General features: G+C 39.9%; 1 protein-coding gene across 3 annotated transcripts in view; it reads left to right on the forward strand.

Moving 5' to 3' along the window:
* The window catches only part of FAT1 (FAT atypical cadherin 1), a 186860-nt gene extending 172031 nt beyond the window's left edge, over positions 1-14829 (forward strand). The window contains exons 26-28 of one of the 3 annotated variants that reach the window (XM_018563332.1): positions 8988-9047; positions 12129-12164; positions 13339-14829. In XM_018563332.1, coding sequence (XP_018418834.1) covers positions 8988-9047; positions 12129-12164; positions 13339-13970 — 728 coding nt within the window. In that variant the 3' untranslated portion in view covers positions 13971-14829. The remainder of the gene's footprint in view (positions 1-8987; positions 9048-12128; positions 12165-13338) is intronic. The other 2 variants (XM_018563329.1, XM_018563331.1) reach the window with 2 other exon arrangements.
* The last annotated feature ends 236 nt before the right edge of the window (positions 14830-15065 follow it).

Raw genomic sequence — 15065 nt, forward strand, 5'->3', positions numbered from 1 at the left:
CTTAATCCCACAGAGCATGGTAACTCACAATACATTGCATTATGGTGTGTCGCCTTTCATTCTGTTTGGTACCCAAGTGACACATACAGTGGACCTAAGCACACCTGTGCTACAGTGCACTATGATATACAAATGTGAATGCTTTGTGTGTTGTGGTGTGCTGCATTGCCAAATATAGTGCAAATCTGTTTTTTTGTGGTTTGAGGCATATTGACATCCCAATAAAAGTAAATGGTCTGCCTTAACGCTTTGCGGGCCATTGAACAAAAATACATGTGAAACAGGCCCTGAAATAAATCACTTTAGCCCACAGCACCCAAACAGATACAAACAATCTGCTTAATTCTGCCAGAACAGCCTTACCTTACTGGTTACTAGGCTAACAGGCCACTAGACAAAAAAAGGAGAGGCCTTCTTCAAGACATTTTAAAACAGAAGTAAGCCAAACTTTTTTTGGGCTGTACTTCTCTTTTGAGTCACAGGAGTACATTTACTAATGTACTCCTGTGATCCAAAGTCAGTTAATGCCCGCTATATGCTGAAAGTGCAGAGCCACACTGCAGCCGGGAAGGATCTCAACAATATTGCATAGCTACCTAAGTCACAGCTGGCTCTGCCTCTCTAGAGCCTGCTGTGACTGCCTGCTCCCGTCTGTCCTTCTAATATCCATGGAGTACTGGAGTAACAGATAGAGGAGGGGGCATTACCTGCTCTCTGCATGGAGAAGAGACCAAGAGCTAAGCAATTAGTACAGGAATAGGCAACCTTGGTAGTCCAACTGTGGTGAAACTATAAATGCCATCATGCCTTTGCCTTTAGGAGTCATACTTGTGGCTGTCAGAGTCTTGAAATGCCTCATGGGATTTGTAGTTTCACCGCAGCTGGAGCGCCAAGGTTGCCTACCCCTGGATTAGTGGTTACATGATCACTCAGCTCTTGGTCTTGGAGCTCTGAGCTGTGGGGAGAGCTTATCTTCCTTCCCCTGGACTTCTCCTTTAATAAATAAGTTACATTAGGGATGTTTAACCTGAAGGTAAACAGTAGTATATTTTAGCAGACCCCCTCATATAAATAAGCATGTTATATGGGTTACTGCTTTAAAACTTGACTTACTGGCAGGTGTGATTATTCAAAATACTGCCAAAAGCCCATTTACTTGCTCAACCCCTGCTCAGCTTGCTTGCTATTGCAGAAGTTTCCACGTTGTATCACACATTTCTAAATGGCCACATTCATCATAATTGCTTTACCGTGCTATTATATTCAAAGAGGTGAATCTGGATCATTTTACAACAGTCGCTTTTCATAAAACATGCATACAATAACTATACACTGCAGCTTTTACAAAGCATTACTCTGACTATAGTGTTTATGGTTGAGTGTTCAGTGTTGTGTGAAAGGTCAGTTTTATTATATAATGTGTTTAGGTAATTCCGGTAAAAACTTTTATTACCACCACAAAAACTAAATTCTTGACTGTTGTCATGTGTCTATGGCTTTTAGTGCAAATAATTCCTTATTATTAAGTGCTTTGTATCTGATTTAAAGTTCTCATAAACACGTTATTAGAAAAATGTTTTACAGCACTCCGTGATGGGCAATATATTGCTACTCTGCAGTGTGTTCCTATAAAGTGCTTATACTTTAGCCCTCCTGTGAAAGAGCTACTCGTCTTGATTAGTGATTAATTAAACCTCCTTGTTGAGGTTAAATGCTGGCACACAACAGCAGATGTAACATCATTCCTTATTTCCCTTCATATGGAGTTGACTGTTAATCATGCGCTAATAGTCTCTGTGCCTGAAGAGAGGCTGAATTGTAGAATGAAACATGACACATTTACAGCCTTTCCTGTTTTACTTGGTCAACAAAATACTGGAAAGACGTTTTGTTTTCTGAATCTTGTAAAGGGTTTTGTCTCCTTCCTTTTTCTCTCATGCTGCGGCCACAGTTCCTATATGGATCAAATCACCTATGAGCGAAAGCAGAGTTTGAGAAGTGGCTTATTGTAAGTTTGATGGAATTTGTAATAAAGGAAGTAGCATTAAACAATGCAAAATTTAACAAATAAGATTTATTATTGTCCAATTGAATAACGGTGCCTATAATTACAAGTGTTTGCTACTGAGCCAGGGCGGCTTATAGCCCAGTTCATGGAGGCGCCAGCTTATACAAGAGCAGTGTGAACAGCAATCTCTTACAAAGGACTTTCATAGCTTTTTTCAAGCTTTGTTCAAGCTAGTAAAGCACCCTTCAGCTCCAGTTTGGGGATGTTAAACACAGATCTTAACAAAAGTGCTGAGCAGCTTGTTTAAAGTGACAGTCACCACCTCCGTTAAGATCTGTGTTTGATATTCACAAACTGGAGCTGAAGGGTGCTTTAAAGAATTCAAGAAAGCTGCCAAAAGCTATTTTATTGCAAAAGCTTACCAAAATGTTGGTATTCACACTGCTGTTATACAAATTGCAACCCATGGAAACTAGGCCGAAGAGATTTTGTATTTAGTTGTGCATTCTTAGGCACTGTGTGAGAACATGTCACATCGATTATAGAAAATTTTATTTCTATGGTGAATGCAGATGTCAGTACTTCAACACTTTGCCCAGCATGGAATGTAGCTTGAACCTTGTGTCCATGATGCATCCATCCATCTAAGAGCGCAGTCTCAATTATATATTTGTAAAATAACCAATAAATCAGTAAACCACAATAAAATGCATATATTGTAACGTATACGTAGCCACAATGTTATATACATATGGGTATGTGCTAATGTAGATGAATTCTACATTTGCCCATCTATGCCAAACAAAAGAATGTTGGCTAAGACTAAGGCTAAGACCAAGGCAAGAAGCAAATCATGTGAACTAGATTTGTACGTAACATCCAACATAGACAGAAGAAGGTGGTAGGCTTGCATAGTTTTAGAGAGAATGTCCCTTTTATCAAGCCAAGCCTTAAAATTACACTAAACTCAGGAGTTAAATCTTAAAAATGTATTCACCAATTCAGAGATGATTTGAGGCTCTACAGCCGAGTGATACACAAATAAGATACATTTTTGTTAATAGTTACTATGCTACTTGAATGCATTTTTGTTAATAGTTAATATGCTACTTGAATGCATTTTTGAGATTTACCTCCTGAGTTTAGTGTTACTTTAATTTACTGATTTTTCTTATGAGGGTTTCCTTTTGAAGAATGATCATCTGTGCGTACAGAGACAGGCTACATAGGTCACGATGATTGCATGGTACAACAGGTTTCATTACTGTGCCACAATCTCTCCATGCATATTCAGCAAAGATCATAACGTGGGCCTTAGGACATCAGCATCACAAGGGATCTTGGGGGCTTTAAAGTAACCTTTAGTTTCCTATCTGTCTCTACATAAAAAAACCATGAGCAGCTTAACGACATTTTGAAGTTGTCTCATGCTCTTGTCTGTGCTAGTTCTTTAATTGATTTACTTTGGCTGCTGCTTTTATTCTCTCTATTTATCTCTCACTTCTAGATTTATTCCAGCTCCCAGAGCGTTATAGATTTTCACATAATTTACTCATACTTAATGTGAATGTAGATTTACAAGGATATTTCAACAATATACATCACATTGACAAGCAGGAACATTGTTTTTGATGTTCTAGGCAAATAAATGAACTGATATCACAATTAATTCCCATTTAAAAAAAATGCAACTTCCTTTATTATTTTTCATTCAACTGGGTTTCATATTTTGTACATGTTCCATATTGTGTTATTGTGTTTGCTGAAGTTGTGGTTTGTGTTTGTGTACCCACTCTCACCGAATGTCATTGAATTTACTGGAATATCACAGCTAAGTGAAAATCTACATTGCATTTTAGTAACTGATATGATATATGGTTACGTACTGTGATGAAGTGTCAGTGTCGTATTTCTGTTATGGCAGTTATGGCAGGAGGGAACAGTCATTGCCCCATAAAATAACAGTAAGTGACTTTGATAAACTGAATATGTAGTCCCTGCTACAAAAATACATGACTTATTCTTATGCATTGGATAGCAAGGGAGAGGCCATAGATCTAGAGTGCTAGAGTCAAAGCCTTAGGCAAGCCATGCACATGTAGATTTCTCTTCAACCATACGGGCTAAGCTGTGTGGATGAAGAAGTCTGTACTGCCACTACTGTATTCAGACAGCCGAAACCCGCAGCTCCTGGAATACCCGAAGTGTCACTGCATCTGATAACTCCTCCTTGGCACACATTGATTTTGAAATGGACTTTTGTGGAGCCAGGTGGTGCCAACAGGGCTATCCATGGCATAAATTTCAGCCAATTCAGCAGAATCGGTCAACATTCAAGCCCTGTATGGCAGGCTTTAGTTATAGAGAAATCAAATACAACACAGTGTTAGAAGCCATTTTTTTTTTTTTTTAAATGAATTCACCCATTTGGTTGACTGTAACCAGGAAATGATTGGCAGATTGCAGTGCACTGTTAAGCTCCACGTAGTCTTGTTTTTAGTCAGAAGCTAATAGAAAGCTTCCAAAGGAAAAATACCAAGTGGATAGTTAGCTTGATCCAAAGTGTATGTACAGCCAAAATGTTTCACTTTGTTTTGCATAGAGTAGGGAAAGGTTAAAACCCCCACCAATTTATATTTTGCTGTCTGTGTACTATTAGGGAAATTTCCATTCATTTCTTGTTCCAGAGATGCAAAAGGAAGTGAGAAGAAATCTCACAAACTAATTGGAAGTCCCCTTTTAGACAGTTGTCCCGCTTAAACAATTTACGCGTACTTCTTGTCCAGGTAACAACTCTAAAATTTTGCTATCCCCCTCACTTTGTTTCTAGATGGCAGTGGTCACCAGTACAAACAAGGGGGTAATTCTACCCAATGGAGACACAGCGATAAAGCTTTAAAGAGGGTCTAACCCTCCCTCACTTTATTCAAATCTGAAAAACTAGGTTATGCATAGAGATACACTTGAATTTTCGGTGCAACACCTTAATATGTTAAAGGAGTACTATGAGGTGAGTGATTTTCACTCAACCTCATAGTTCGAGCCGACGTGTGACAATGAAAATGTCACACGTCGGCTCAATAGATGGGGAAGTGAGCGAACACATACCGTCGCTCACTCACTTCTCGATCATGTCCCTGCAGAGAGCCGTGACTGTCATTCACAGCTCCCTGCAGGGATTCCCCGCTCCGATCCTCCAACGCTGACTGGCAGAACGGACGGTTGGAGGGGGGCAGGCACAGCTGGCTCTGCCACTAGATAGGCAGAGCCAGCTTTCAATCACGCAGCTGGGTGGATCTCGACATTAATGTCGGGATCCGTCCCGGCTGCGGCGGTCTCAGTATACCACAAGCTGTAGCTAGCAATATACTGAGCTTTGGGTCACGGGAGGACGCTAGTTTATGTCCCCCCATGACCCTTAGGAGAACTATGGGGAAAAACTCGCTCACCTCTCGATCCTGTCATGGCTCTCTGCCGTGACAGGGGAGGGGCTGGATTCCCCCCTCCCCGCTCCGATCCGCCAGCGCTGACTGGCGGAACGGACGGGGGGGGGGGCGGGTACAGCTGGCTCTGCCTCTAGATAGGCAGAGCCAGCTGTCAGTCACGCAGCTGGGCGGATCCGGGCACAATTGTCGGGATCCACTTCAGCTGCGACGTCTCAGTATACCATGAGCTACAGCTTGCAGTATACTGAGCCCAGAATGACGGGAGGACGCTAGTTTGTGTCCTCCCGTTACCCTAAGGAGAACTATGGGGAAAAGCCTTAACCCCATAGTTCTCCTTTAATGAAGAAAAAAATATTGTGTTTGGTCTGCTTAATGTCATATTGTGTCCAAAGTGAAAAGACCTCCCCTGCAGAAACTGGACATCTGCCTGCATAATCTGCCATGAAAACATGGATATCAGGGAATAGATGGCTACACAGCTTTGATCTGTCTTTTACCTAATATGCATGTTTGGCTATTAACCCTCAGGACATAGGAGAGATCAGTGCAAATCATTTTCAAGGTGAAGTGAGGCAAGAATTGTGGTGCTCATAGCATTCAGTAAGTCCCCATTCAAACCTAGGTGTTTTGTTGCTGAAAGGTAGGCACAACAAAACGCTCAAGATCAGGATTGCCATTAATTTCTACGGTCGCTGTTCACACCAGCAGAAAAACGTCTGTCACTGAACAAAGTACATGAGTGGAAAAAGTACATGAGCTACTTTTTGGCAGATTACAGAGCTTTTTGGTCCCATAGACTTCAATGGAAATATTTGTGCGACTCATGTGTGAACAAGTGCCATAGAAATTAATTGGATTCCTTATCTTGAGCGATTGCAGTTTGAATAGTGGAGCAACCATTTGATACCTCTCAATGTAAGGATATGTGTCCTTTCCTGGACAGGCGATAGATGGCAAAAAAGGAGATTTGTGGTTATACATGCCTCCAGCTTCTGCCATTGTGTTGTGAATTCCATATGCTTGCTATATTTTTTCTATTGAAATGAGAGAGCATGAATATAATTTGATATATTTAATTTGGATTTATACCTGTTCCAACATTTATTTATTTCCATTGTGATCATTTGTCATGCTTGTTCACATTCTTTGATCAGAATGAATTTAATAGTAACACCAGCAAACATGAAATGTTTAATTCTTATGTCATTCTCTTCTTTACATGGCATGATCCAGCCAGCTATATTACCAAGGATATTTGTGTGGAAGTAACACTGGGCCTCATTTGTTATTGTGTTACACATAAAAGGCTGTTTGCATTGCTCTACAGTAACCAAAGAGAATCAAACACCCTCTAAAAAGTTGGAGAATGTAAGTTTGAATTTGGCTGCTGGTAGGCATTGCAATCAGTTCTTATGTAAGGAATTTTCATAAATAACACTGCTCACACTATTTGAACTTGCTGTATTTGTAGAAAGTGGTACAAGCTGCCATGGACATTTTTTTTGTAAAAACAAGAAGCTGGATGAAAGAACAATCTGGGCAGCCCACAGCAACCAATCAGACACTAGCAGTCTACTGAAATCAGGAAAATGAAAAAATCTTGTTTTTAGTGCGGGCATCATGGACACTTATTCTTTACATTTTGATCATTTAGTCTATTTCTTGTAGTTCTACAAGATATGTATTGCTGATATTCGCTACTGTCAGCATCCCTCAGTGCCCCTTTTTTTTTTTATGTCTCACTCCTCTGCCTGTTTAGAGTGGTTGCACAGTGGCACACTTCCCCTTCTAGTGAATGACATTTACACCAGCAGAGTTGACCTTTAAAGGAGGCAGGGGGGCAGAATTGGAAAGATCCTTAATACAAAGTTTTATTTTTTATGCAGTGATTTTATTTTGGAGAGTTTACTAAGGTTATCTGTGCTTACCCCTGTGTTAAAGTTATTCGGTTAGGCCTTTAAAAAATTCCCAGTGCAAATCCCTCTAATAGAAGAAATAGTATACTTGCCTCTCCCTCCCATGACTCCTTGTTGGTGCCTTTAACTGAAATTATAATAAAGTATTCAGTAGGAACTGCTGCTAAATACTTTTTTTACAGTAATACTAAATTCAGTAGTTAAATCTTAAAAATGCATTCAAGTATCTTAACTACTAACAGAAATGTATCTTATTTGTGTATCACTCAGCTGTAGATCCTAAAATCATCTCTGAATTCATGCTGACACTGTCCTTCCTTCTAGAGGGTGGCTGCTTTTCTTTCCCTCGGCCTTGTGTGTGTTTTAGTAGTAGCCACTGCTCCAAGTTTGCTCCTATGATGGACTACGATCTCATGCTTAGTTTATTCATTTGTATTGTGATTGTAGTCCATCCTGGGAGTGAGCTCAGAGCGCTGTCTACTTTACAACACACACAGGGACCATGGGGAACAAAAGTAGCCACCCTCCAGAAGGAAGGTCAGTGTCGGCACCAATTCAGAGATGATTTGAGGATCTACAGCTGAGTGATACACAAACGGGGGCGTAACTTGAAATCACAGGGCCCCATTGCAAAATGTTGTATGGTGCCCTGTGATTTCTAGTTAGGCCCCTTGCAGAGCCCCCTGAGATCCCAAAGAGCCCACCTGAGAGTGACCCTACAGAGCCCACCATAGGCTCTATACGGTGGGCTCTGCATGGTCTCAGGTAGGCTGGTCACATGCTTGCACACCTCTTACCTGTCAACCCCGATCCGCTGTCTTCCTCCTCCATGGGCGGGCCCCGCTTCTTCCTCCTCCTCCACGGCCGCTGGTGGGCCCCGCCTCCTCCTTTGCCGGGCCCCGCCTCCTCCACCACTGCTGGCTGTCACTGACTCTAGGTTGTCAGTGATCTGAACAGCGGCGCATTCCTCCTCACAGCCGCCAGTGACCGCCAGCAGCCTGTGATGCCATAGCGACCCAGGCGACATGCACGGCATCAGGGAACCCCTTTGTTCCTCGTCCTGCCCGGCTCCCCTGTTCCCCAGACCTCATAGCGGCCGCCTGGGTCCCTATGGCAATAATTCCACCACTGTGCACAAATAAGATACATGTTTGTTAATAGTTAAGGTACTTGAAAGCAAAGTATTTAGCGGCAGTTCCTACTGAATACTTTGTTATAACTTCAGTTAAAGGCACTTAAAGGCACTTTGGACTACTTCTGCTTCTACTTTGAGCACGAAAAATTTAACAGGGCTGGTAGCCCTTCCCCACTTGATCCAAATATAAAAAATGTTGCTTGAGATATACTTTAACTTCTGTCTTATTTGTTTCTTTACAGTAGAGCAGTGGTGGGAAACTAGATTGTCATCTAAAAGTTCCCGCTAAGCCCCTCCTCTGTGCACGACTAGTCCCTGAATAGTTCTTTAATTAGTCTGCTCCGGTAGTACAGCAGAATGTAGCATTATATAGTACAGTATATAAAACGTACCCTGTGACTACAGGTAATGATTGGACTTTGTGTGTGTAGATGTCATGCTCTAGGCTTATTTTAATGTGTTTTTCTCTTACCTTTTACAAGCTTCCATTGTGACAGTAATACACCTAGTCAATGCTGTTGTTGACTCGGTGGAAAAAGAAGGTATATATGTGTATGTAATGTAATTGCTGTGCTCATATTCGCAGCTTATTAATCATATAAGTGTGCATGTCTGAAAAATGATACCGGTTTATTCATGTGATAACATTCTGTTACATCTGCATCGTGTGTTGTTTTCTAGTCCCTGGCTGTCTTCAGTTTGATCTAAGTGCTTCATTAGACTACATATAATTGGTAGATATTCACATGAATGCACTTTCATTGCATCTGCCTGTCATAGCAAATGGTACTGTAGGTGAATCTGCTTGGGCCGTTTGTCACAGAGGGGTCACCTGACATTTTTACAGTGCGCACAAATCTGCTGCACTTATACCTCGCAGGGCAATTCATAACAAAATCAACACAAATGGAAAGTGTACTCAAAGAATCTAGAAACAGATGTACAGATATATTTGGATTCAACTAATAAAATAAATTGATGGGAATCCCGAGCTGTCAGGCACACTGGAAACACCATTGCGAAAGAATTAACCTCCCAGACAAAAGCTCATTTAAAGTTGCAGGTTTTGGGTTACAATTAGTTATTCAACTGGCCCTTTCATGGCATATGATGCAGTGAAAGGCAGTCATCAATGTCATAAATGTGATTTTGTAAACAAATTTGACATTCTAGTGTTGTGTTTGTACTGGTATAATGCATATGTATGCATTCCTATATTACAAGGTGTTCTTAGCATATAGATAAGCATAGCAATTTTGTTTTCCGTTATGTTTTTGGTTCGGAAACAAATGTGAAATTGAGTGTTGAACAGAAGTCACTGATCACTATGCATTTTTATCTATTTAATGGGCAAGGCCATTAGATGGCTTTCTGGTCAGATAATAAAGTAAAATAATCTAATACTTGATCAAATTAAATAATTTCATCTCACTCTTTCTAGCACACATTTTACTAATATCCATTGTAGCCAATTGCAATGAGATCATTGACCTCTTTTCAAGTTTCTGTCTCATCTGGTTATTAAATAATATAGTGGAGAGATGAAGAACAAATAGTCTTGTTATATATAAAGAATAGAGGCCAATGACTATGAAATGACTACCCATGCTGGTGAAAATGCTGCTTTAGGCTCCCTTTAGTGTTGGTCCTAATACCATAAGCCAAGGCATTTAGTTGGGTAATCTTTACCAAAGATAGGGATCAGAGTGCAGATTGGCTGATCTTTGGGTTCAGCAAATACCTAGAAATTTGATCATGTGACAAGCACTATACAGGATTTCCTCGATATGAGTATTTTCTTAGAGCAGCATTTTTTTTTTTTTTTAACATTCCAGCCTTCTCCTATTTATACATCTTCACAAAACTAACATAAGTGAACATTATAATCACAGTGCACATCCACTTTACTTAGATAGACCCGCTAGTTGTAGACCCTCTAGCACTGTATATACTCAGGCAAAGTAATTTTTGTGTACAGTAAACTCCCAGTTATCCTGCACCTATGGGGATCGGTAGGTGCTGGATAACTGTGGTTTCTGGTTACTTGAGAGTTAATAGTAACTCTCAAGCAGCCACCACCCTGTGGTGACCGATAAGCCCCTGTAGCACCATTTACCTGCCGGCTAGCTTCTGCAGCCAACAGGTGTATGTAAGCAGCCGTGAGCAATTGCTAGACTGCTATTTCAAATTGCAATAGCAGACTGGCTATTGAAGTTCTGTCCACTGAGCAGAGGAGTGGCTCTGATAGAGAAAGTCCTCTCTCAGGTCCGCTCCTCTGCTCAGTAGGTGTGAACAATAGCCAGCCTGCTGTTGGTTATTGCAATTTGAAATAGCCAATAGCAGGCTGGCTATTTCTCCCCATTGTTTACATTCTGCTGCCGACCGCAGAATATAGCCGCTGGCCAGCAGCAAGATGTAAACAAAGAATTTAATTAGCCAGTAAATACATTTAGTTGCCAACAAAAAATTTTAGTGTGCACCAAGCAACCGGCAAAAAATTAAAATCCAGCACGTATTATGTCCTCAATTTTTTTTTTGCCGGTTGCTTGAGAGTGCTGGTTGCTTGAATGCCAGATAATGAGGGATTTACTGTATATACCATCTGCCCAGCAGGGCCCTTCTCAGCAATATGCAAGTGCACCAGTCTCACTTTGGGGCCATGCTACTGCTTTAAAAGAATGCATCTTTATCAAGCAGAGTGGCTTGCTTTACAAATGTGCTTTGTGCTCCTCTGCATTTGGAATTCTGAAGCTGACAAGTCGCAATACACATGAATGAATGTAGTCAGAAAAAACAAAAGCTGGTAAAAGTAACCCGACCAGCTTCTCCAATCATAGAGTCTGTGTGCTGCAGTAAGCAGAGACAACTTGGTAGGGCACTGCTGGCCTGCATTTTATTAGTGGACCATAAAATGTGAGCCACAGTGAGAATAGCCAGGAGGAGTATAAAGGAGAGTGTATAGTGCTTTCTTCTCTCTGTTATAAATATGTGCCTTAGAGATGTCAGCTGCATTGATCAATACTTGTGTAATGAAGTGTACAGCGCTAAATGCCCTTCAGGAAATTAGATAACGGTAGGGATCATATGGTGTCACTTCCGTGTCAAGCAATCGTGAAACAGTGTATATATAATAAATATTTGTGTAAAAACTTATAGCACGTTATAAAATGTGTCAGCAGGTGTCATAAAAGGCATTATTTTAAATTTTAATCCATCTTAATTTAGTTTTACTATTTCCGTTAGCGCAAGTTAGTTTGGTTCATTGATCAATACTTGCAGGGATCCTTTCACTTTTACTCATGCAGTTATTATGTTCATCAAAAGTTCTGTTTATATCCTGTTTTGTGGTATAGATTATAGCAGCTCATTTGAAACCTTAAATCTTTATTGCAATGAAAGTCAAAGCTAACCGCCATCACAAAATTGTGGTAAAATGGTGGTAGGCTCACTTTTTTGCTAATTGATGTGGATGTGAATTTCTGTTTCTGTTTTATCTTGAGTTTCAGCTAGTAAATTGTATGAGCTTGTTTGGGCACGTATGTACATACAAGATAGGTATGTCATTTTGTGTAATTACTTCTAATATAATCTGTTTTTCATTCTTTTTAATTTTGCCTTCAAAGAGTCATTTGCAGTTCCTGAAGTCAGGAATTCAAGAGGTGACTTCTGCATGTTGTGTATTTGATACTAATAGTGCTGCTTTTTTGCATTTTGTTTTTGCATTTTTTAACCTTCACCTGCAGTTTTTGTATTTGTGGTTCTTTGTTTCCTACACATTGTGCTGCTTAATTTTGAAACGTTTTGCGTATTTTTTTAAATTTGTTTTGACCCAATGGTTAAATGGTTTTATATTGAGTGAAAAAATATAAGCTTGTAGGGATATCAATAAACTAGGGCATTAATGTAACATTGTATGTAGTTCAGAAAAATCTACAGATTCAGTATATATATAACAACCAGTGGAACAAATCATTTGCAAACATTTACAATGGCCTTCTATTCCTCCCCTGATCTGTTTTAGGAGGGTTTTGGTTTCTTCTGTCCAGATCTTGTATCTAGAACAGGCCTAAAATGCTATAAACGTACATTGTGTTTTAGCTACCTTCATTCACACATCCATGCCTCCCAGCATTCTAGTCTTTAAACACCATTTTTTAGCAATGCCTTTTACTCAGCTCAGCTGAGCTGTTCCAGCCTCTAACCCAGTCCTGTCCTTGGTAGAGTAGTACTGATTGGCAGAGCTCTGTTACCATCCAGCTTAATTAGGCAGTTTTGGTATTATGTGATGATCAGGTATGGTCGTTTACTGATTCCTGCATTACGAACATACACTGTATGGAACGTCAGGATGCCGAGTGACATTCCAACACTGGAGCAGCAGAGGCGACAGGCTGGAGGGACAGGTCTAGGAGCCAGCCGGGATTGTGGTTCAGGTAAGTACAGTATATCTCTGTTATTTTAGTTCCCTAGGCAAAACAAGCACTTAATCCTTGCTGTGCAAGGGTAGCCCCACTGCAAGGATGAAGATTTTATTTGCCTGGTGTTCTTTAACAGAGAATGTGCTGTGCACAGGGCTATGAGAGACTAGGGCCATCTTAGCAACCGCTCTGCTAGCCAGCCAACATTAATTGAAAACCATAATAAAATGATCAAGATTAAAGGTAATTAAATTAGCTGTGTAATAAAGCTTTGCATGAAGTGTCTCAAAGCAATAACCAAGTGTTTGTGTGCCCTAACTTGTAAGATTTGCACTGTAAATTACCCAGTTAAGTTTTTTATGATTGACCTTATGTTAATTAACATTATTTTCCTTTTTTACTTGTTTTTAAAAAGGCTACCACTGGGATACTTCAGACTGGATGCCTAGTGTCCAACTGCCGGATATTAAGGAATACCCTCATTATGAAGTTGTTGACAAACCTGCTTCTCATTACACAGACCCTAATGTCCTCGATACAGATTATTATCCTGGAGGTTATGACATAGAAAATGACTTTCCACCTCCACCAGAAGACTTTCCTTTGCCAGATGAGCTTCCTCCACTCCCTCATGAGTATAGTGAACAGGCAGATTCCATGCAGCCACTCAGAGAAATGTCTACTGTAGGCAGCTTGGGTTCCTCAACAAAAAGTAATCAGAGATTCAACCCGAATAAGTACCTTCCACATCACCAATATCCAGCGAGTATGTCAGAACCTCAAAACACAACCAGTGGAGATAGCAATAGTTACAGAGAGCCTTATTCTACATCTTACATAATAGGGTACAACAGAGACTTCCAAGTCCCCATGGTGGACAACATGTCCATGTCTGGATACACCTCTGCAGCTTCATGCACTGACGTGTCTGCGTGCTGTGAAATGGAATCAGAGGCCATGATTAGTGACTATGAGAGCGGCGATGATGGCCACTTTGAAGACGTGACAATTCCTTCCCTGGATTCCCAGCATCACACCGAAGTTTAACAGCATCAAAAGTGCCTGGACATTTGTTAGCTTCAACATTTCATAGCGAACTCATATCTTCTCATTATATTTTTGTTTTGTTGTTTCTTTAGCATTATTGTTTTCCTTTTTTTTTATTTTTGTTGATTTGGTGAACATCTATCTGGCATAGTTGCAATACACCATGCCGTGTATACGAGTGTGTACGATGTATTTAATTTCTGGATCTGCAAGAATGAAGACAAATAAACCATTTGGATAGGCTACTTCCACTTCACTTTTTTAGATTTCTATTTTATTTTTTCTTAACCATATGTTTTTATTTTTGAGAGAAATACCACTACATCATGGTAGCATGACATGTGTATTTATAAAGTACGAAATATTATTTTAACTTTTTTCCACTTGTAAATGTAATGTACAGTTTTGATTTCAATAGCATTAACTAGATTTTTGTAGATATTTTGTGGATTTATTTCCTTTGGAACATGAGTTATTTCAAGATTTGCCCTATATTAGTCAGTAGATTGTTTCTATAACCTGGGCTTTGCTGTATCTCTATATTCCACTGAGGTTTTTGACTTCTGAAATTGAACAGTTTCCAGGTATAACTGCAGCAACGACTGAATATATTTGAGGCTAAGCCTGATCCTGTTTAGATCAAAATGAAGATGTCTTCACAAAACAATCTGTATTTTGGAATATTTTCCCTACTTGGAAAGTGTATTGGGGACCCACTGCATACCCGTTTAGAACCAAAATCACCACGACACGGTTTTTATGGTGTCTGTATATTTGTGATGCAATGGTCTTGTAAAGGTTTTTACTGAAAACTACCATTAGCCGGTCTTTCTTACTGACAATAAATTATTTTAAAAAATTATGTTGTCTCCTTGATTTTTCCTGTTTGAGGCAAAAGTGTTGTAGTTGTAATTTTAATGAATAACCACTAGATGTCATGATATGACTATTATAAAGTGCTATGCCTTGTTAGTGCAAGCAGGTAACTGTAGAAGTTGTCTCAAAAGCTTTTCGTTTTTATATCTTTGTTCTTTAAAATAATGTTTCTTAAATAAAAACGAATTGGTTAGAATTATGCATTTAGTGTTAAAGGTA

This window comes from Nanorana parkeri, unplaced genomic scaffold (assembly GCF_000935625.1).
Source record: "Nanorana parkeri isolate BGI_ZX_2015 unplaced genomic scaffold, ASM93562v1 scaffold654, whole genome shotgun sequence".
Taxonomy (NCBI): domain Eukaryota; kingdom Metazoa; phylum Chordata; class Amphibia; order Anura; family Dicroglossidae; genus Nanorana; species Nanorana parkeri.